The sequence below is a fragment of the Miniopterus natalensis genome, chromosome 17, assembly GCF_054644295.1.
Source record: "Miniopterus natalensis isolate mMinNat1 chromosome 17, mMinNat1.hap1, whole genome shotgun sequence".
NCBI classification, from domain to species: domain Eukaryota; kingdom Metazoa; phylum Chordata; class Mammalia; order Chiroptera; family Miniopteridae; genus Miniopterus; species Miniopterus natalensis.
Genome location: NC_142097.1, coordinates 18,647,269 through 18,668,363, shown reverse-complemented (window position 1 = coordinate 18,668,363; position 21,095 = coordinate 18,647,269). Strand labels below are relative to the sequence as shown.

General features: G+C 42.9%; 1 protein-coding gene across 1 annotated transcript in view; it reads right to left on the bottom strand.

The window, feature by feature from the left end:
- The window catches only part of PSMD11 (proteasome 26S subunit, non-ATPase 11), a 29,793-nt gene extending 28,079 nt beyond the window's left edge, over positions 1-1,714 (bottom strand). Inside the window, exon 1 of the mRNA XM_016207606.2 lies at positions 1,610-1,714. Coding sequence (XP_016063092.1) covers positions 1,610-1,700 — 91 coding nt within the window. The 5' untranslated portion in view covers positions 1,701-1,714. The remainder of the gene's footprint in view (positions 1-1,609) is intronic.
- Positions 1,715-21,095: the final 19,381 nt, after the last annotated feature.

The following is a 21,095-nucleotide window of genomic DNA, read 5'->3' as shown; positions in this document are numbered from 1 at the left end:
CACTCCATAATGGAGTCCGGAAAAAGTAGGGCTGTCAACCATCGTGACTCGAGCTTGCTCTAACAGGGAGGCTTTCAGGGAACTCTCTGCTAGTGCAGTGGGCAAGCAAGAAATACTCTAATTATAATGTTTCCCTTAACTCCCACTTTATAAAAGACAAAATACTAGACACACACAAAAAATTAAATCCATGATTCTGACAGTAGTTCTAAATATTAGTGTGTATTCACAGAATAAAAATACATACGTAACAGTACTTGAAATGACTCTGGTTCTGCAATTGTAACTGACAAGTCAAGATCAGAACTTCAAAGTGAAACACCCTTTATTTACCACTATCATCCATTCATAGATGCATCTTAACTCCCACCTCCTCTCTTTCTCCAGGACCCCCCAAAGATAAAGACACCAAGATCCTGTCATTGTCCTTCCTCCATGAGAGTGCTGCATCTCAGACTAGTAAATGAGCATAAGAGCCAACGTCCTGGAGGTCCCACATACACATGCATTCTCGTACTACTTGTTGATCCGAATCAAATCCTCTCGAGCTACGTTTAAAAAGATCACATTACTGCCATGTGCAGTGAAGAGCTAGCTCCTGCCCTACATGAACCCTTTATGACTGAACGTCAAAAGCCTTCTCTGTCATCATAAATTTATTTCTGTTCACACCTGAATCCTAGAAGAAATCTGCGGAAGACACTGGATGGGGCTCCCGATTCAGTTTTCCTGTACTGTGCAAAGGACAAGACAACTATACCAGTGTTAAGGAATTTTTCTTTAATTTTCCCAGCGATGTGCGGCCGGCCGGTGCCGAAGAGTTCCCTGAACTCCGCGGCTGACAACTTAACTCCTGAACTCACTTCCAGCCTTTACAGGGGAGAGAAGGGCGATGAGTCACCTCCTCCAGCCCGGCAGTCCCACCCCAACATCGCGCTCTGACACCCTACACGGGGGCAAAGGAACGTGTAGGCCACCTCCTCCAACCAAATGCCAACCTCAGGTGGGTGTCCCTTCAGTATTTCCCACTTTCGGAAAGAGACCCCACCCCCCTCTTCCGTGGAGCCTTCTGCTGTGGGTCCGGGGAGAAGGAGCAGCTCCCGGCGTCCCGTGGAAGGAAACTCCGAGAGAAAAGCGAGGGCTCGCGCTCCCACCCGGAGCTGCCTGCGCTGATAACAACGGCGGGAAAAGCCTGTCCAGAGCGGGTCTCGCCCGAGCCCTGCACCTGGAGCGTCTCAGACCAGGCGGCAACAAGCACGCCACCGGCACGGCTCCGGGTCCCGGGCCGGCTCGCACGGGCCAGAGCGGGAGACAAGTCCAGGCAGTGGTGGGGGCCCCGGCTCGGCCCGCTCTCGCGCCCCGCGCTAAGCCCACCGTGAGTCAGCAGCCGGCCCGTGGACGCCGGGGTTGCCTCGGGGCTTCCTGTCGAGGTGAGACCCAAAGAGCTCCACGGAGCCCCAAGCGGCCTGTGCCCCCGGCCCGGCCCCCCTCACACACACAGTGAGTCAGCAGCACCAGAACCGGCTAGCCCGGCCCCGCTCCGCCGACGACGACCGACACACGCCGCGCTGGGCCAGCAGGACCGGGGAGGGGATGTGGCTGCCCTTACCTATGGAGTGGAGGATGTCGATGGAGGCCTCCCGGTCGGTGCTGAGTAGAGACTGGGCTCTCTGGAACTCCACCACCGCCGCCGCCGCCATCTTACCGCTCTCACACCGTCCCCGGCCGCGGCCGCCGACGCCGGAAACACACGCCCGGAAGACCCGCCCCCGGGTCCCTCCCCCTATGACTCCCCTTCCCAGGGTACCATGGGAGTTGTAGTCTCTTTGTCCCGCGGGAGAGGTAAAGGGCGGGGGTGAGAGCAGGGGCTCCTCCTAGCTGGTGGGCGGTGAGCTCCCCTACACCGCCTAGCGGCCTGCTCCCGCGTAAACGAGGAGATCCCTAATAACAGGAGCTCTAGAGGCCAGTCCCCGACCACCCCCAAGAAAGGTCTCAACCCCGACACCCTCGATCGCCCTTGAGCCTCTGAGCAGCGAGCTAGATGTTGATTGAAAGCTCTTTCGCTTTCTTTGTAGCTTCTGCATTTAACCGTGCGCTCAGGGCAATAAACAATCTTACAAAGTGCTCACATGTGGCTCACAAAGAATAGCACCATTCAAACGCGCTCAAGTGTCAAACGGCGCTTGCGGGAGGCGCTCGCGCTCCCCAGGCTGGAGCCCCGCAGACCCGCAGGCGGCCCGCGATCACGCCCCGCAGCGCCGCAGGGGAGTGACGCGGAAAGAGAAATGCGGTCCCTGCCCCACGCGCTCAATAAATCCCTCGGGGGGGGGGGGGCACACGGAAGCCTAACAGCTACCCAAACTCCCCCAGCTCAAAAAAGAAGAAACGGGCGTTTCTTTCTAATACCTCTAGCGTCTTCAACCAAAATCATAGGTGTCTGAAAGGTTTGACATCCTATGTGAGCCCTGAGAGTTGAACTAAAAGTGTGGATGGGGGGGAATGCTGGGTGGAGGGAATCAACAGGGGGGGAAAGGGGGGCATCTGTAATACTTTCAACAATCATTTTAAAAAAAAGAAGAAGAAATGTATAGAGGCAGTTCAGTGTAAGCCAGTTCCTTCAGGGAACAGCATATTGTAAAAGGAACCAACACTGTGCTCTTCTGTAGGTAAGTCAGGCCATTTGTAAATCTGTCTTCTTTGATCGCCCCAACGATGCTCCGTGAAGAAGATATAATTATACCCCTTTCACAGATGAGGAAACAGCGAGTTTTAAGTAACTTGGTGAAGCTTCCACAGTAACTGGCAGAGCTGAGCTGAGAGAGAGAATGTGTTCCTAGCTCCTGGATGTGCTCAAATGAGAACTGGACAACCTTCTAGTAGTTGTAACCAGGATTCATGCAAGACGTTGATGAGGAATTGGATTAAATGGCTTCTAAATTTCTCCTAACTCAGAGATTCATGTAAAACTGAGCCTTCCTTTGCTCAAAAAAACACCCCAGCATTCCTCCTTTCTCAATTTTATGTGCAATTAATATTGTACCAGAATGTTAATGGGCAGTAAAATTCCAGAGCTGAGAAGAACAGGCCATAACTATCTCCACCTTCTAAAGAAGAGGTATCAGCCCAGCCAGGCTTAGGTTCAGCGGTTGAGCGTCAACCTAGGATCCAGGTGATCCGGGTTCGATTTCTGATCAGGGCACATGCCCAGGTTGCGGGCTCGATCCCCAGTGGGGGACATGCAGGAGGCAACCAATCAATGACTCTCATCATTGATGTTTCTATCTCTCTCTCCCTCTCCTTTCCTCTCTCTGAAATCAATAAAGATATATTTTAAAAAATAATAATAACACTAGATTTTTAAGAAAGAAAGAAAGAAAGAAAGAAAGAAAGAAAGAAAGAAAGAAAGAAAGAAAGAAAGAAAGAAAGAAAGAAAGAAAGAAAGAAAGAAAGAAAGAAAGAAAGAAAGAAAGAAAGAAAGAAAGAAAGAAAGAAAGAGCTACCAGGCTCTGGCCAGATAGCTCAGTAGGTTGGAGCCTCTTCCTGATAATGCCCAGGTTTCGGTTCAATCTCCAATCAGGGCACATACAAGAAGCAACCAATGAATGCATGAATGAGTGGAGCAATAAATCAGTGTTTTTCTGTGTCTCTCTCTCCCTTCCACTCTCCCTGAAAAAGCAATGGAAAAAATATCCTTGGGTGATAAAAATAATTTTTTTAAAAAAATAACAAAAAAGAAGAGCTACCAGTTATATCCCCAAAGAACTTGCTGAAAAGTGACTAGGACAGTCCTGTAACTTTCATTCACTTCCAACCTCCATCAGGGAGCATAAAAATTCAAAAGGAATTCACTGTAAGAAATCACAGTAGCAGACAAAACACTCACCTCCCTGCAGAGGGGTAATACGACAGAATACCACAGAGCTTTCTCCCGAGCTGATGAGTCTTGCCCGCTGTCAGAACATATAAGCCCATCTCTGTACAACCACCATAGTGAGGCTTTTGAGGTGAACCAGACAGGTATCTCCAGGAGCATGAACAATCATGAAGATGGTTACCCACTTTTGGCCTGCAGCATTCTGAATTAACGAAGCTGGCAGATACACTCCACAGCAGGACCAGGAGAAAGGGCGTCAGTGGGGCAGATTCCACGACCTGCGTTAGGCATGGGCCAAGTGGACGGTGCTAAGGTAAACTATCCAAGACTGTCATAAAAGGACCTACTCCATAGGGCCGCTTGCCAGTAATAAGAGGCTGGAAGGATGGCCTTCAGGAGGCAGTCACTGAGGGGTGTCTCAAGGTCAACTGGTGGAGCCCCCAGAGGACCCATAAATGCTCCCAACACCAGGGAATCAGCACCTGGGTCTCTGCCTCTGATGGCATTAGACATGTAAAAGACTTTCAACTCTTTTCTTAGAATCCCTCCTACTCCTCTGCCCTCCCCAAACTCACCCCACCCCCTACATGCTGGAAGAGACCCAGACACAGCCAAAGGGAGAGAGCGAGGAGACAGGAGAGAGTAAAAAGATAGGCGAAACACAGATTCCCAGCTGCCCGAGAGGCAGAAAGGCATGAAGTTTGAGATTAAACAGGAAATGGAAGCTTTGATTTAGGCCGCACTGGACTGTTTTTCTTAACTGCTGAATTTTATTCTTTGAGAGAAGTTTTAGGTTCCCGGCAAAATCGGGCAGAAAGTAAAGATGGACTGAATGTTTAATCATTTCAAGATGACCTAAAAGTGAGGGGATTTGCCAGAGATGTCATCCAGGGGAAGGAAAGGGAGGCTCCCACAGAGAATGAATGTAGTTTGTACTCACATGAAGTCCTTCGATGTACCTCCTCGGTTGGGTTTCCCAGGTACCAAAACTGGTTTCTCTGTTTTCTTCACTCTCTCTCACCACAGCTAATTATTACCTCTAGCATTCTCCCGAAAACATTCCACAGTTACTAGTCCCACATTTAAGATTATTAATAGATTATCTCATATATATATATATGCCCTATGGTTTGGAGCTACACCGAGATCTCCTGGGAGATGCACCAGGCATACAGGGCTGGTTTATTATATTAGTCGCCCTTGAGTACCCCCTTTTTTCACATCAAGTCCAAAAGAATGCTCTTGGGACATTAAGTTGTACCTTTTCCCTACTCTTTCAAATTGTATCATCAAGCAGAAAAGGCAATACAAGGACCACGGGTTTGGAAGTCACACACTTGCTTTAGAATTCCAGGCCAGCCAACTCAGCAGCAGCTGATCTTAACGTGTTTCTAAATATTTTTGATCTCCGGTTTTCTGTCTGGAAAATGGGGACAATAAAACCTAGTGCCCAAGGTCGTCGTAAGGATAGAAGATAAGATCATAGGGGACACGTCGGATAAGTGTTGTTTTCCTTCCCTATAGCACTGTCCTTACATAGCACTGAGAAGGACTCCATGTTGAGCTCCTTTCTCTGTATGTAGCCAATGTTTGGGGCCTTTGAGGGTCTGGTTAGCAGCCCCCTTCCCAGGGTCCACAAAGCATTGCCCCCACCTTCTTCTCCAAGTTCAACTCTTAACGCTTTGCCCCTTACTGGTTCTGCTTAGCTGGCTCCTTTATTTTCTTCTTTTATTTTTTTTCCTCAAACATGTCAAGTTCTTTCCCACCTCAGAGCCTTTATATTTCCCCCTCATGTTTCATCGCAAAGATCATTTCCTTCCTTACCATGCCATTAAAATAATCTCCAGGATTAAAAATAATCTCCTGTACCTTCAATACAGTCACCATAGGTCACTCTGTTTACTTCCTTTCTAGGATTTAATAAAGTCTGTGATTTTATTATCTCACTCTTTAAAGCTCATCTTCCTCCACAAGGTTTTGGAGACCGTCAATCTTGTCCATAGTTAGTCTCAGTTCCTACAATAGTGGCTTGTCACCCGTATGCACCCTGACTGGGAATCAAACTGGCCACCTTGCGGCGCATGGGACAAAGCTCAACCAACTGAGCCACACCGGCCAGGGCTTTTTTGTTTGTTTGCTTGATTTTATGGATACATTCTAGTATTATTATAGCTAATAATACTACTGGTTTTCCATTGAAGGTAAAGATACATTGTCTTTAAACTTTGTCTTTGACTAAAAATGTCTTTATTTTGCTCTCATTCTTAATTGATAGTTCAAGTGGGCATAAAATTCTTACATTGACACTTATTTTTACTCAGCATTTTAAAGGTATTAAAGATGCCTGTTTTCAGTCTAATTGAAGTTCCTTTGTAGGTTAGTCTGTCTTTTCTCTCTGGTTAATTTTAATACTTTTTACAGTTTCTCTACAAAATATTTACATTCTGATGAGGACTCACTGTGCTTCCTGAATCTTTAGGATTCATGCCTTACATTAATCCTGGAAATTTCTCAACCATTATCTGTTCAAATATTGCCTACAATGATTTCAATTATTTAATAGTTACAATATTCCTTTTATTAACTTTGAAGAGATAGTCTGGGAAAATGGGATGCAAAGTGATGTAATGTGATGTATGAAGCTGAAGTGATTAAACTGCTACTTCAGCCATCACTTGGTTACTATTTTCCTTTTATAGCTTTTTCCTACTTAATATTTACATTTCTATGTTGTTTTATGTGTTGCTTATAAACATCATACAATGTGATTTTAATCCAAGCTGAGCTTTTAAAAAATTAATGTATTTAACCCACTTTTCTTTCACGGTAATTTATAAAATATTTTATTTTGGGTTTTCTACTGAATATTGAATATATTTTCTGCCTCCCACTGGATTGATCAAGTTTCTTCACTCCATTTTTTTTCTGCTCAACTTTTAATCTTCTGGTGACTACCTTTAAATTGCTACACACATAATTAAACTTTTTATCTAATAATACCTAGTGTTAATCAATGTATCTTCCCCTTGAGCAGACAAGATCTCAAGATCCTTAGCATGTTTTTACTTCTGTTGGCTCTGTTCTCCCCTCTGCTGAGTACTCCCCTGCCCCAATATACCTGCCATGTTGATATGACTGGAATTTAGTTGATAACTACTCACAACTTTTTAATCCAATTACTATAGGGTGTCCCAAAAAATGTACACATGCACTTTGAATAATTATAAGGCAGTGTTTATTAAAATACATTTCATTTTCAAAATTGAGCTTTCAGTTGTTAAAGTGTGTGTACATTTTCTGGGGGGACACCTTGTATTTAGGCAATAAGTTCCACTAATTTATTTGCTCACTATTCCGTCTTGTACCTCATTGTTTCCTCCTACTTTCGTGTCTCTTCTTATAGAGCATGCACCCTACCAAAGAAACTGGCTAAAAATTGACATACTCCATAGGTGAATCCTTGGCAGGCACCTAGGTCGGAGGGTTCCTAGGGTGAGAAGGATGTTTCACTTCTGGGTAAAACTGAACCTGGACTCTTATCCCTAGAAAGTCTAACTAAAATAACTAAAAGTAGTTAATTCAGAATGAGATTTTTCTAAGCTTCTGTGTGCCTCTAATTATTTATATTTCCTCCCCAAATTTGAGTCGTGATTTGGCTGGAATAGAATTCCTAGTTGCCACATTTATTTTCCTTTCAGGCACTTTGAGGAAAGTGTTTGCGAAACCGGAAAGCCTAATTCTGTCTTAAATAAGAGAAATGTGACACAAAAAATGTAAGTCTCTTGTAGAAGGAAGCAATCTGCGAACCTAAAAATACTTCGTTTATACAGGAGTTGTAACATGACTTGCCACCCTCTATATCCATAAGAAACGGCAAAGATACAAAATACATATTTACAGCTCAGCCCGCCAGAGGAGGAGCCTGGATCCAGCAGAGTGCAAGGTCCCGAGGTAAATCTGACGTCCCTTTCTCTACCATGAGCTGTAGCCCGCTTGGCTCTGCTTCTTGGCGGAGGCGGCTCCTTGAGCTATCAAATTGTCTCATGTGAAACCTTTTTTTAACATGTGAAACAAAATCGCCGTATCCCAATGTTTGTGTTAACTCCAAAGGTCCCAAAACATGCTTTAAAGAATTGAATACAATCTAAACATCAAACGTAAGAAATATTGGTTCATAACACGAGCCTATCACTAATCACTTAAACGATAAGTGGTCTCAATCACTTATGCATTGCCTGTGATCTTCCCCTCCGATGTAGCCCCTTCCCTCAGCATTGTTTAGGGAATGACAATGAGAGAAAAGTCCGTACAGTAAATGCTCAGTACAGATGCAGCCATCCCAGCCACAGTAGGTCAGCGACATGGTGCGCATCAGCGACAAAGCAGCTCCCCCCGCCCCAGGGTTTTCAATCTGCGGTTGCTTGGGTTGGTTGAAGCCACAGGTGCGAAACTTACGGGAGGGCCCACTGTACAGATCATTTGTAAAACTTCTAGGCCGAGAGAGCAGTTCAGTTTTCTGGTCTCCCTGAGCTATCAAGCTCAGGCTTAAAGGTGCATCATAAAGTTTCCTGGAAACAAGAATACACGGATGCTCTGTTTTTTCCATGTTCTACTGTTTCTTGTGTTTGATGTTGCTGATGAAAGTCAGATGCCAATCTGATTCTTTTCTCAGAAACCTGTTTTGTGGTGTGTGTTTTTTTGATAACTTTAAGAATGTGCTTTTTATTTTTCATATTCTGAAATGTCATTATTACATGATTTTGTATAGGTTAGTCTCTTATTTATTCTGTTCAGCACTTGTTTCCAAGTCTATAGTTGCAAACAAAATTCAAGTTAAAAAACAACAATAAACATACTCTAAAATTTATATTAAGGAGAAAATTCCAAGAGTGGTTTAGATAACCTTAAAAAAGAAGAGTAAGTGGGTAAAAGGAGAGTTGCTCTACCAGATATTAAGTTATACTTAAAGGCCATCATTTGCAAAAGATGATGGAATAAAATAGAGAACTCTAAGAAGGACCCATTTACATATGGGAACTTTCTATACAGCAAAGGAAGCACATCACATCAATGGGAACAGAAGAGGTCATTTATTAGGTGAAGTTGGAAAAACTGGTTCACTATATGGAGAAAAATAAAACTGGATCGCCTGCTAACATCATCTCCAAGGGTGAACTCCAGGTGAGCTAAGCAACTAAATGTGGAAGGAAAACTACAAAGCTGGCTGAATACAATGTAGCTGAACTCTGTGACCTAGAGCCAGGGAAGAACTTAAAACTCCAAAGAACACAAACCAGCCAGGCTGGCTTGGTTCAGCAGTTGAGCATCGACCTAGGATCCAGGAGATCATGGTTTGATTCCGGGTCAGGCCACATGCCGGAGTTGTGGGCTCGATCCCCAGAAGGGGGCGTGCAGGAGGCAGCCCATCAATGACTCTCTCTCATCATTGATGTTTCTCTCTCTCTCCCTCTCCCTTCCTCTCTCTGAAATCAATAAAGACAGATTTAAAAAAACAAAAACCATACGGGAAAACAAAATTTGATTGCATGAAAATTATTTCTGTCCCTGAGAGGTAACACATAAACAAAGTTAATAGGTTACATGATGGAAGGAGATATTTGCAATGCCTAAAACATAGAGGGGTTTAACATCTAAAGAATACAAGGACTCTGGCTGGTTTGGCTCAGTGGTTAGAGCATCTGCCTGTGGACTGAAGGGTCCTGGGTTCGATTCCTGCCAAGGGCACGTACGTTGGTGGCAGGCTCGATCCCCAGTCCCTGTCAGGGCACGTGCAGGAGGCAACCAATTGATGTGTCCCTCTCACATCGATGTTTCTCTCTCCCCCCGACCCCCCTTTCTCTCTCTTCCTTCTACTCTCTCTGAAAATTAATGGAAAAAAAAAAATCCTCCAGTGAGGATTAAAAAAAAAAAAATTCAAGGACTTGAGGGTCATCTTTCAGTTGTTCTCAGCATTACTTTTCTTTGTGGTTGCAGGATGGCTACTGCAGCTCCAGAGAGGTTATCCTCACACAGTGGCATCCAAACACAGGAAAGCACGTGTTCCTTATGCATCCCTTGGTTCTGTGGAGAAATGCCTTCCCGTCAGGTCCCTGTGATCGGGCCCGGGTCACACAGCCAGGCCCCAGCTGCAGGAGTGGCCCGAGGAAAAGCGACCTGTGGGCACGCTCAGCCTCCACGGTGGGAGACAGCCTGGGCAGCGTGCGAAGGTTAGTTGTCTCCGAGTGTTGGGGTTACAGGTGATTTTTTTCATTTTGTCCATCTGCATTTCACAATTTCACCTGAGTACCTGTATTTTTGTTATATTTTTAACAAAAAGTTCAGAAGGCGATTAATTCGAAATTGGGAGCCACCAAGACCAGAAAATAGTTCATTAGCACCATTAAATATACTAGAAGAGTTGAAAAGTATTGATATTTTCAAAGAGGAGTGGTTTGCGTCTTCGTATTTTGGCTTACGTAATAACATTAAATCATGTACAGGTAGGAAACACCTATATAGGGGCCTTCACAGTGAGTTATAAGTGCTGTCCAGTCGCTCTTCCAAAAGTCGCTTCTCTGTGGAAAGCAAATGAAAAAGAGAGATTTCAGAAGGAACTGGTCCAAGTGACCGACAACTGATGAAGGGATAAATAAAACTAGGTCCATCCATGCAAGAATGTTATTCGGCAATAAAAATGAAGTATGGGTGTAAGCTCCGACACGGGTTAACCTTGACAACATTGTGCTAAATGAAAAAAGGCAACCACAAAAGACCACAGAATTTATGATTCCATTTATGTGAAATGTCCAGACCAGCCAAATCCTCATAGACAAAAAGTAGATTCATTGTTGCCTAGGGCTGGGGGTGGTGGAGGAAAACGCGGAGTGACCGATCATGGCTACAGGGTTTCTTTTTGCCATGATGAAAATGCGCTAAAACTGATCAGGACGATAGTGGCACAATTCTGTCAATTGAGTGAAAATCATTGAACTTTACACTTTAAATGGGTGAATTGTATGGTATGTAAATTTTCCCCCCATAATGCTCTTTAAAAAAAAAAAAAAAAGGAACTGGTTGCTGGCACATCTGCCTCTTTGTGAAGAGTGTCCAGGCCGTTTCCTTGGGTTCCTGACATTACGCTCTGTACTAGGAAGGCTTGTTGGGAAACCCATCCTGTGCAAGAACTGGGGCATTTTCAGCATCCTGCCACTTACAAAGGGCTTCACGGTGTCCACAACGTGCTCCTTTTGTTCTTCCGCCACTTGATGGAAGTCAGGTGATTGAAAATAAGGATCACAGGAACAGGAGTGGATGGGACGGAGGGGATCAATGGGGGGGGGGGGGGTGACATCTGTAGTACTTTCAACACTAAAGACAAATTAAAAAAAAAAAAAAAAGAACAGCAGTGGAAGTGCTAGTGTTGTTGCCAGAGGCCAGCAGTGAAGCAACGTTATGCTCCGCCTGCCATCGGAAGGGCTCCTTAGCATGGGGAGCTTAGTGACTGAGAGTGAAATTTTCACATACATTGTTTCACTTGATCCTTACCTTTATGTATTTATTTTAAAAATATGTCTTTATTGGTTTCAGAGAGGAAGGGAGAAGGAGAGAGAGAGAAGCATCAATGATGAGCCACTGACCGGCTGCCTCCTGCACGCCCCCTACTGGGGATGGAGCCCACAACCTGGGCACGTGCCCTGACGGGAACCGAACCGCGACCTCTTGGATCCTAGGTCGATGCTCAATCGCTGAGCCACATGGGCAGGGCGATCCTTACCTTAATAGCAGGTACTATGGGGAAACTGAGGCTAGCTTTTAGAAGCTAATGACCTTGCCAGGAACCCACAATTGGGAAGTTGTGGCGTCACCGCAAAGCAAGAGGGATTAGACAAAGGTCAAAGAGAGTGAGATGCAAACTTACGCCCCTGAGGACAGCTCCCACAAAGCCACTCACGCCGACGCCACCGTTCACTGCCCATGGTCTTGGCAGCATCTCCATCCACAGGCATTTGGTAGCTTTACCTTTTCCATTTCTCCTCGATTCCTTTTTTCAGAGACTTTTTTCCCCCTGGCCTTTTTATGACATGCATTCATCGGAAGAGCATTTCACTGTCCTCTTTTGAAGGATCTTCTCAGCTCAATAATTTTCCCATCCTTACCTTAGGGTCTGACAAAAGCTAGTAAAGTCCAGGGACATCTTAACCTGCCTTTGGTCCTCAGGACCTGGCAAACATTTCTTCAGGATACGTCAGCACAGTGTTACCAGCATATGGTTAGATCTGTGACGTCGTCAGGATTATCATATACCTCAAGGAGGGTTGCTCAAACCCACTTTTATTTTCTTATAATCCTCACCCAAGGAGAGAGGATATTTTTTTCCATTGATTTTTAGAGAGTCGAAGGGAGAGGGCAGGAGGAGAAAGAGAGAGAGGGGAAAGAGAAACATCAATGTGAGAGAGACACATTGATCGGTTGCCTCCCACACAAGCCCCCCACCAGGGGGTGGGGATCAGACCTGCAACCCAGGTACGTGGCTTCACCGGGAATTGAACCCACAACCCTCCAGTGCGCAGGCCCAGGCTCTAACCACTGAGCAACACCAGCCAGGGACCACACTCATTGTAAGGAATTACAGGGAGTGTGCTGTTTTTTACAGATTAGGTGTTACTGCTTTAGTCAGTCTAAGCCATTTTTAGCAACTCATTCCCTACCCCTCGCGCACTGATACACACAGTTATAAGGTTTTGCTGTGCATGACGCCTTTGATCAGCCTGTATTTAGCATTGTCTTGGCCACGGTAACAAAACCTATATAAGAGAGGTCCATTCTCAGATAACATCAGAGCTCGAGTCCAGTTCTTCTGACTTCTAGTCCAGGTTCACTTTGCATTAATCCACACTGCATTTTTTTTTTCTATTATGTTTTTATTGATTTTAGAGAGAGAGGGGGGAGAGAGAGAAACATTGACCGGCTGTCTCCTGCATGCCCCCTATTGGGGATCGAGCCCACAACCCGGGCATGTGCCCTGACCGGAAACTGAACCGGCAACCTTTCGGTGCATGAGATGACACCCAACCAACCGAGCCACCCAGCCAAGAAAAGCTAGAAACTGTTTTAAACACCTCGCATGAAGTGTTCATTTAACCTTCACAATAATCTTATGAGGTTAAGCCCTACTATTGTCCCCATTCGTGGAAGTCCTACAAAGTTTTATGAGAAGAGAGAAGAGAGCACCTATCTAAGCCTTCAAGAGTTAAATATTATTTAAAATGTCCTGAATAGGAGCAAACTAGAAAAATTTACAGGAACACAATTTTCAACACAACTTAAACTTCTAAAGTTATATGCTGCTTCACTTCATTTTCTTTCACATTTAGATGCAGTTTGCCACCAAGAAAATTAGGGCAAATATATTTGTTAGGCTCACACAAATTTTTAAAAATCGTACCGGGTACCCTTTGACCATCTTAACTTCAAAAAAACATGTAAAAAGTACAGCACTAATGGAATTGGGAGAGAAAGAAAAGGAATTACAAGAGGCCATCTGGTTGCACATAAAGCTTATTAGCAGAACAGCTGCAGGTATGTGAAGCAGTATCATTGGCAACGTAAGAGTTCACTTTCAGGAAGGTAGAAAATGCTTGATAAATTTTTTTAAAATTGATTTTAGAGAGAGGGAGAGAGAAACATCGATTTGTTATTCCACTAACTTATGCATTCATTGACTGATTCTTGTATGTGCCCCGACAGGGTATTGAACCCGCCACCTTGGAGTATTGGGATGACACTCTAACCAACTGAGCTACCAGGCCAGGGCTTGATAAAATTTTAATGCACAAAAATTTAAGGAAAACTTCTAAGACTAAATGGGGCTTATTAAGTCTTTGTGATGATTAAATATATTAGAAATTTGCATTACAAATTCCCAGTATATCCCATCTCCTTCAAGTCTAAGAGAATTTAAGTAAACAAGATAAAAAAGCGAGAAACATGATATATATATATCTATGTTGACTAGTCAGGAAAAAATAGTCATGCTATTAAAGAATGGTAGTCTAAAACGCCAAGTTTTAAGGAACTAAGCATTTGCTGCTAATTTGAGTAACAGGTTCCGATTCACCTTGTCCTACACCTGCTTCAAGCAGTTTATCTCCGAGAGCCAGTAAAATGAGGTTAGACTAGACCTTTAAGGTGCCTTCTAGTTCTAAGATCCTATCATTCTACAAAGACAGTAATTGTAAGGTAATAAACATTCCGGACTTCAAACCAGACACAGTAGTTCTGATCTCAAATGTAAAATATTTAATCCTGCTCGGGTTAACCTAAAATACAAGCTACCTGTGTCTCCCTCTCCTGGTGGGGAGTTGGAAAGAACCAAGTCAGGTGCCTTGGGTTCCCCAGGACTATGGTTTTCCCCACCACTAGAGGGCTCATCAGGGCCTAATTCAAGAGAGGAACACCAAGGTTGGGTCAAAGCAGCAATCCAAAGAGGTCATAAGCAAAGACCAGAGAGACAAGAGCAAAACAGAGGCAATATGCACAAATATCCAAGTCAATTTCCCAACAAAAGTTTCATTTTGTAGACATCAACTCTTACTAATACTTGTATCCCTTTAAACCACTTCCTACCCACTTTTCTGAAGTTTCTTTAGGTGAAAACGAAACACCTCAAATTTACTTATTTTTTATCTGTGCAAAGGGGCTCTTAAATATTTTTGAATGAAAACCAGAATCCTGTCTATATCCCTAAAATACAGATCTTATTAAAAAAATTTTTCAGTAATACAATTGGCTTGAAGGCAGGTGGCCAAGAATGTATTGGTCTAGAATTTGAACTTTTTTTTTTAATGTAAAAGCATAATTAGTTTGACGAATTTTATATAAAATAATACACAGTATCTATACAGAGGCAGTTAGTTATCTTTATCACCAATTTGATGAGGCACATTGCATTGCTGAAGTCATACATACACAATACATTTAATTTTCAAATTGTGAAGTGCACCCTGGCCGGTGTTTGCAGGTTCAATCCCTGGCCCAGGTCAGGGCTGAAGACAACCAATTGATGTCTCTCTTTCACATAGATGTCTGTCTCTCTCTCTCCCCTCCCTCCCCTCCCTTCCACTCTAAAAAGAAAAAATCAATGAAAAGATTATCCTAGAAGATAAACAACAAAAAATTGTGAAGTGCTTCTGTGAATAGGCATGTATGTTGAAAATAAAATTCTAAAGTTTAAAAATATCTTGTGTGAGAGCAAAGCTTCACTACTTGCACAATATGTTAACGTAATAAATTGTTACGTAATTTTTTTCAGCAACTCACCCGAGTACCAACCTCAGGGTAAGACCATCTCATGTTTCCTAAGAACACTTTCTAGCACAAGCTCCGACAAGTTTTTATTATGTTTATTGATTTAAAGTTGGCTTATTTATTGATTTTAGAGAGGGAGTAAGAGAGAGAGAGAGGGAAACCTCGACTTGTTTTACTTATTTATGTATTCATTGGTTGATTCTTGTATGTCCCCCTGAACCCACAACCTTGGTGTATTGGTACGATGCTCTAACCAACTGAGCTACCTTGTCAGGGCAGAACTACTGCTTTTTTACTTGGTCCATATTAGATTTTTAAAAGCGATATGCAACTTTAAATAAAATTTTACTTTTTAGAAAATGAACTGTGTGAACTTTGTACAAATTTCCAGGGACCAGGTGAACTATTCCATGCTCTTAATAATTATGAACTGCTGGAGTCACTATGCCTCTTTGTCTCACCGCTACTTGCTGACTAAAACACAGGCCTGAGGTATGCTTTGTCAATATCCTGGCAGTTACCACAGCCTTTCTTGATTTGAGGGTGCCTAGCATCATAGAGGTGAACCTACTCACTATTACAAACATTTACTGCCCACTATGTGCTAGGCACTATAAACCAAAGGTAGAACCACCTCCTTCAAACACCTGAATAAACTTAGTCACCTATTATGCTATTTCCAAGATACCCACTTTCCCACCCAAGCACGTTCACTGTGTTCTGAAGTTTTACTTTTGTGATCTCAGTCCTCTTGGGGCACTGCATGGTCCCAGATCTCTTCTAGGAACTGAAATACTGACGGTGAAGTCTAACTCCTGTGTTTATTATAACCTACCACTGTGGCTGGATCATAGCGGCCAATTACTGGTTCAACTGCACCAGTTTTGTTCCCCCTGACATAACGTTAACCCACACTTGACAGATCATTTGTCTCTCGTCTATTATCAAAACTTTCTCTCTGGTACTATCTGGGTTGTCCGGTATTTGCAGCTGCTAGGTAGATTCCCATTAACATCAGCTTCCATCCAAGAAGTCCCACACTGGTAACCTACAGAGAATTGGCGTGGAGGTATGTTTGGCTCAGAGCGTTTTTTTTGTCTTAATTTTAAAAACAGAACTACCTTTTTGCCAAATATGAAAAGATTACTAACTTCTCTAGAAAATGAAATCTGGCAACCCTGACCAAGCATACACAGGGCATGAAGCTTTCTTAGAAGGGTCATGAGTTCGCCACTCTCTGCTGGCTTGTTTCACTCATTTCTATGACCTACTTGGTTCTTGTAGGTATTTCAGTTTGCGAGCGCTACTCTAGCCTACCTTTATTCTAAACTAGAGCTCATCTTTCACCATGTAGGAAACAGGAGCTTTTTATTCTGGCAGACATCCCAAAGGAAAAGTTACTTCTCAAAAATCCTTCCTGGAAAAACACAAACCACATTGTTTTTCAAAACAGTTCTGAGAGACCTTTGCTGTTGGAAAGGGTTATTCTTTAGTCACTCAGTACCTTCTAAAGGCCCTGCTCAGAAGAACAGCATGACTGAGTCAGATTTAAATTGCACCGACGTTCAAATCAAAGCACACGTCTATCTGGACCTTTACTCTGCTTTGAGGAAATCAATTAACCCACGACTGCCATGTTCCTAGTTGAATTCAGTAATTATTAAAGGTCTCTCTTCAAGTCCCATGCAGCAGCATGCTAGGTTTTAAGAATGCCATTGAGAAGACCCACTGCTGCCTTCAAGGAGGCAGGGGCCCAGTACAAACAGGCAACGTTAACGGTTAAGTAGCTGGTGCAATGAAAGCATGTGTGAAGATCCTCATGAAGGCTCAAGGATGTGTAAGAGGAAATAACCTCTAAACTAAAATTTGGTAAGTGTGAGGAAGCAACAAAGTGAAAGAGATTAAGGAGATATGGTGTTCAGGGACAGAGAAGTGAGAACTTGGTCTGCGTACCAAGGGGTATGGCAAGAAACGAAACTAGGAAGATAAACGGGCCAGATTATGGAAGGTCTTCTATGCCAAAGAGAGAAGTAAAACCTAAATGTCATTCTTGATTCCTACCCCTTATACAACTTCCAATCATTTAAGTTTTATCCTGAGTGAAAAGAGGGGTCATTAAAGTGAGAAACAGGAACAGAAACAGAAGAAACACCATAGAAATGATCTAGACACCACTAAGAAGGCAGGAGCTGCTCTGTGAAAGACAGTCAACAAAATTCGAAACCCAGCCAGACGGGGAGATTAATATTTGCAAAAGACACATCTGATGAAGGACTGTGTATATCCATGATATACAAAGAATTCTTAAAACTCAACAAGAAAACCCAATTAAAAACCGGGCCAAAGGCTTTAAGACACCTTACCACCAAAGAAAATATAAACATATGAAAAAATGCTCCACATTATGAGGGAAGTGCAAATTAAAACACGATACCACTACATACCTATTAGAATAGCCAATATCTGAGAACACTAAATGCTGTTAGGGAAGCAGAACAAGAACTCTGTCATTGCTGGTGGAAATGCAAAAACGACATAGCAACTTTGGAAAACAACTTGGCAATACCTTACAAAACTAAACATATTTTTTATGATACAATCCAGTAATCGCACTCCTTGGCATTTACCCAAAGGAGTTGAAAATGTTATGCTCACACATGGATGTTCAGAGCAGCTTTGTTTATAATTGCCAAAACCTGGAAACTGAGATATCCCTCAGTAGGTGAATGTATAAACTGTGGGACATCTAATGGAGTATTATTCGGTGCTAAAAAGAAATGAACTATGAAACCATGAAAAGACATGGAGGATCCTTAAGTACATATTACTAAACAGAAAGAAGCCAATCTGAAAAGGCTAGATGCTGTATGATTCTAACTATATGACATTCTGGAAAAGGTAATGCTATGGAGAAAATACAATCAGTGGTTGCTGGGGAGGAGTGGGGTAGATGAATGGCATAGCACAGAGAATTTTTAGGGCAGTGAAAACACTCAGCATAGTGATGGATGTCGTTACACGTTTATCCAATCCCATGGCATGATCACCAGCAAGAATGAACCCTAAGGTAAATTACAGACTTAGGGTGATTATGTATCAGTGTAGGCTCATCCTTGGTTTAAAAAGTTAAATCCGGGTGAATGATGCTGATGAGAGGATGCATGTGAGGGCAGAAGATATATGAAAAATCCCTGCACCTTCCTCTCAATTTTGTAAACCTAAAACTGCTCTAAAAAAATAAAGTGGAGGCCCGGCTGGGCGTGGCTCAGCGGTTGAGAGTCAACCTAGGATCCAGGCGATTGGGGTTCGATTCCTGGTTGGGGCACATGCTCAGGTTGTGGGTTCGATCCCCAGTTGGCGGTGTGCAGGAGGCAGCCGATTAATGACTCATCATTGATGTTTCTCTCTCTCTCCCTGTCGCTTCCTCTCTGAAATCAATAAAAATATATTATAAAAATAAAAAATAAAGTGGAGACCAAAAAAATGCAGAAGTTGGCTAACTTCTCAAGCATAATAAAAGAGGTTGGGCGCTATCCAATGCACCAAAAGGTTGCTGGTTCAATTCCCAGTCAGGGCATATGCCCAGGTTGTGAGCTCGATCCCCAATCACGTGTGCACGAGGCAACTGACCTGCCTCATGCACATCCATGTTTCTCTCTCCCACTCTCATAAAAAAAAAAAAAGAAAAAAGAAAAAAAACAATGGATACCTAACCCAAAGCATTAAGAGCGTAAATACGGGTTTGAAGCTATATTAACTAAAAGTGAAAGGCTTTGGCTTTTACTATCTTCACAAATTAGAAAGTGAAGTCATCAGCAAGAATGAACCCTAAGGTAAAAGGTAAAAGCCATGTGTGCTGGCAGGGAGTGGTGCAAGCAGATTTGAAGAGATGTGGAACAAATGAGTGAGAAAGGTGACTATACCCCTATGAAGATTGCTTTGCAGCACCATGAACCTAGCAAGGATTGAAATGTAAGGTGATGTTATACACCTACAATGTATGACTATACAGCATTAGAGATGTCACTTTGCAAGGTTGTGTGATTGTCTTCAGTAGTATGGCACTATAAGCCATATTCTTCATAGAAAAAAAAAATTCATTTAAAGAATTTATTTAGTGCCTACTACATAAGTAATGCACCAAAAACTTCAATGAAGGGGAACTTCCAGGAGTCAGTAGATTCAAGTGGAGGGGTGAAAGATATCACGAGGCCAAATAGAGTGGATGTATTTATAAATGACTTGTTTTGAGTAATGAGCAGCTCACTAAACCTCTCCAAGTCCAGGCACACTCATTTGAGACTATTAGAAACTGTACTTTTGTGGAGAACCAGTTATTAGGAAGGTTCTATGAATACACACAGAGGGGGATTCAGTTACATGAAATAGCACTCGCACGGGCATTATCAATTGAGGGAGGGGAACAATGTCTTAAAATTAGGAAAAAATGGCAGAAAAATTGGGCTATTTACAGGAAGGTGACCAAAATAAAGGTCTGAGGTATAGAGGGTTTCCAAAACATTTTAAATTAGCCCTGCTGAACAGAAGGAATTTAGTTTTAGCCTGACCAAGTCAGTGTCAGGACCAATCTTGTTTTTTGAATCCTACTGCTCCACACGACCAGGCCAATAGTGACGAGGAATCAGTGGCAGCCTCTGGTGATGTGAATACACATTTGGGGTGCTTCTGGAGACGTGGAGTGCAAAGTCACAGCTCTAGTAGTGTTGTTTTATACTAAAAACTAAAGGCACTCCACTTCCTAGAGAAAATGTTATCCTTAATGTGGATTCATGAACCTTTACATATTAGCCTCAAATTATCTTATCCCTTTCTCTACGACTTTCTTTCACATATCTCCATACTGTTGAGTTTTCCGCTTTTTCTCTAACACTTGTTGGCATTTATCCCTCTTAGACTGTAAAGATAAGACTTGTGTTATTTTTTAAAAAACCTCTCAATGTCTTACTAGGTATACTAATAAACATTTCCTAAATTAGTCTTACAGGGCAGGTGTGGACTGAACCATGTGTAAGAAAAGTTTAAGTTCCAAATCTTTTTGCATTTTATTGTCCTTCTTAGAGAACTAGCATCACCTAACTTCTTCAATGATCTTCCAGTCGCAGTAATTCATAACCAGTTGTTTGGAGCCAGGTTCTTCTTGCCTTTTATAGGTACAGTCCCTATACCACCCACCCAGCAACCACCCTCACACAACTTAGTACGAGCTTCAGAAGAAACCATAAACTATGTATTACTCACCAGTTCAAAGTCCTTCAGTGACTTCCACTGGAATAAAACTCAAACCATGGTCCTGTGTTTTGGCCCATCTACCTTTCCATTATCCTCACACATACTGTTCCCAATCCACCACTCATGCTTCATTTTTTCCTGTTCCTCCTAGATACCAAGCTTTCCCATCTCCTAGCTTCTGGATCTACTATTCCTTCTGCCTGGAATACTGTTACCCAAGACTTTCTGCAAGGACTAGCCTCTTAAAGAACTAGCATCACCTAACTTCTATGGGGCATCACCGTACTCCAAGATCCCTTTTCAGATGCATTTCCTGTCTGTACATAGGATAATATCCAAGCATATAATTGGCATTCATATGCATTTACTATATAAAATCTTTAGGTTTTCAGTAACTGCATACCCCCTACCCCACTCCTGTCATTTCCACTGGTTGACAAAGTTAACTTCTTTTTACATATAGTAACTTTTTCTCACCAGCCTAGGAAACTTATTACAATCACTCTAGAGAAGTTACTTGCTCTAGGTCATAACTAATAAATGAAGAATCTGACTGCAGGTTCTAATTATATGCTTAGTCTAAACTAAACCACTATACTTCTGGCTCCATCTACCTGTTCAACCTCAACACTTCAACACATACCCCATATATCTGCAGTCTAAA